Genomic DNA, 1838 nt, shown 5'->3' on the forward strand with positions numbered 1-1838 from the left:
TTATTATTATTATTATTATTATTATTATTATTATTATTATTATTATTATTATTATTTATCCTATATAATAATAAAAGCAAATGTAGGTGCTGAATTAGGAGAGATATGTAGGAAAAATTGGGCTCAAATTTCACTGATATAGAAGTCTTTAGGGGGAAGAAGATTGAAAGAAAGGTCCAGAACGGCCCAGTGCTGACTTTACATGCACCAGCAGGATACTGTTCTCTCCCTGCACAGGAAACATTCTGGAACAGATGTAGGAGAGTGGGATACAATTAGAAGAGAAGAAGAGGAAGTCCTGTTATATAAGCAGAAATCAGCTTACTTTATCTTGGATGAAACCCAGTATTTTTTTTTTGCGGGTCCAGCTTTCATAAATTTCATAGATTGGGAAGGGAATGAAGTGGAGTTAAATGGCTGTTTGGAGGGAAGGGGAGGCTTTAACATCGGATCAGGAAAGGAAAAAAGTGGAGTTAAATGGGGTGTTTAGTGAGGAGAGAAGGTTTTAACATCAGATTGGGAAGGGAATCACAAACACATATACACACACACACACTTCCACATACATCTGCCTGGGCAGCTCTTTCTGAAATCACTGCTGAGACACATGGATGGGGCGGTGCTTCTTGCAGGACGTTTCTAAGCAATATTACTATACTGACCCTTTTATATGAGGGTCAACTCAGGATTTTAGGCTCAATTTTTGGGCATACATTTTTCAACTTATAGTTGAATATATACGGTAGTACAGAAAGAAAATTGTATACACATGAAAATAGGCCTTGGGAATTAAAGCATCTTAATTCCAAGAACAGGTATTTTATTTTTAGCTAAAACAATAAATCAGCATACATACCACCAACAGTGCCAGGTTGGGTAGCCGCCAAAGCTTGAGCTTCTTGTAGTCCTTTCAAATTTTCTAATAACAATTGTTTCCTTTCTGATAGTTCATATAATTCTCTTTCTGCAAAAGGAATTTTAAAGCATTTCCTGAGAAAACTGTTTAAGGCGCGTTATAGACGTGCCTAGAGTACGTCCCCAGGACGTACTAGGGTTAGGAAGGGGCGTCACTTCCTGACGCCCCTAACCCTAGTACGTATTGGGTACGTACAAAATGGCGGCGCCCTTCCACATGGGTGCCGCCATCTTGACGTAGCAGACGCATAGCGTCCGAACGTTGTGTCCTGGAAGTGATGCCACGAGTGCGTGACTAGCGCCTCGGGGCGCCACTTCTGGGGCACAAAAAAAAGTGCCATTTTCGGGCTTCTTTTTGCTGCGTCTGGGAACCGCGCAGTTTGGCGCGGTTCCCGGTCACGGCAACCGGCAGCGCCGGCAGACCGCCTCTTTCAGGCGGTCTGTAACGCGCCTAAGATATCCTTGTTCATGATGTTACTTTAAAAAAAGGAAAATAATTTAATAATGGAGAAGTTAGACTTACTGTGAAGATTCATTCTGGGATGGCATCTGCATTGATAGTGCTGTCCCTTGAACTTGAACCTGAGAGGTTTTTTGTCCTTTGGTGACATTGGGGCATGTAAATAAGCTTCTTTGAGATCTATGGCCACCATCAGATCCCCTTTTGTTATGTTTTCCTTTATTGCCTGTAGCATCTCCATTTTGAACGTGAAGTATTTCACAAAACTGTTCAGATACTTCAGATTCAAAACGGGACAATAGGTTCCATTGCTTTTGGGGACTGTGAAGAAATGGGAATAAACTCCATAACACCTGTGCTTCTCTAATAACTTCTATAGCCCCTGTTTGTAGTAAATGTAATTCCTGTGTTATTATTCTTTGCTTTTCCTTTTTTATTGGTACCGGAGAGAAAATAATAATAA

General features: G+C 40.7%; 1 protein-coding gene across 6 annotated transcripts in view; it reads right to left on the minus strand.

The window, feature by feature from the left end:
- Positions 1-1838, minus strand: part of LOC121934829 (GRIP and coiled-coil domain-containing protein 2-like) — a 123590-nt gene that overhangs the window by 69023 nt on the left and 52729 nt on the right. For all 6 annotated transcript variants that reach the window (XM_042475710.1, XM_042475709.1, XM_042475706.1 and 3 more), the window contains one exon: positions 857-964. In XM_042475710.1, coding sequence (XP_042331644.1) covers positions 857-964 — 108 coding nt within the window. The remainder of the gene's footprint in view (positions 1-856; positions 965-1838) is intronic.

This window comes from Sceloporus undulatus, chromosome 6, assembly GCF_019175285.1.
Source record: "Sceloporus undulatus isolate JIND9_A2432 ecotype Alabama chromosome 6, SceUnd_v1.1, whole genome shotgun sequence".
Lineage (NCBI taxonomy): Eukaryota > Metazoa > Chordata > Lepidosauria > Squamata > Phrynosomatidae > Sceloporus > Sceloporus undulatus.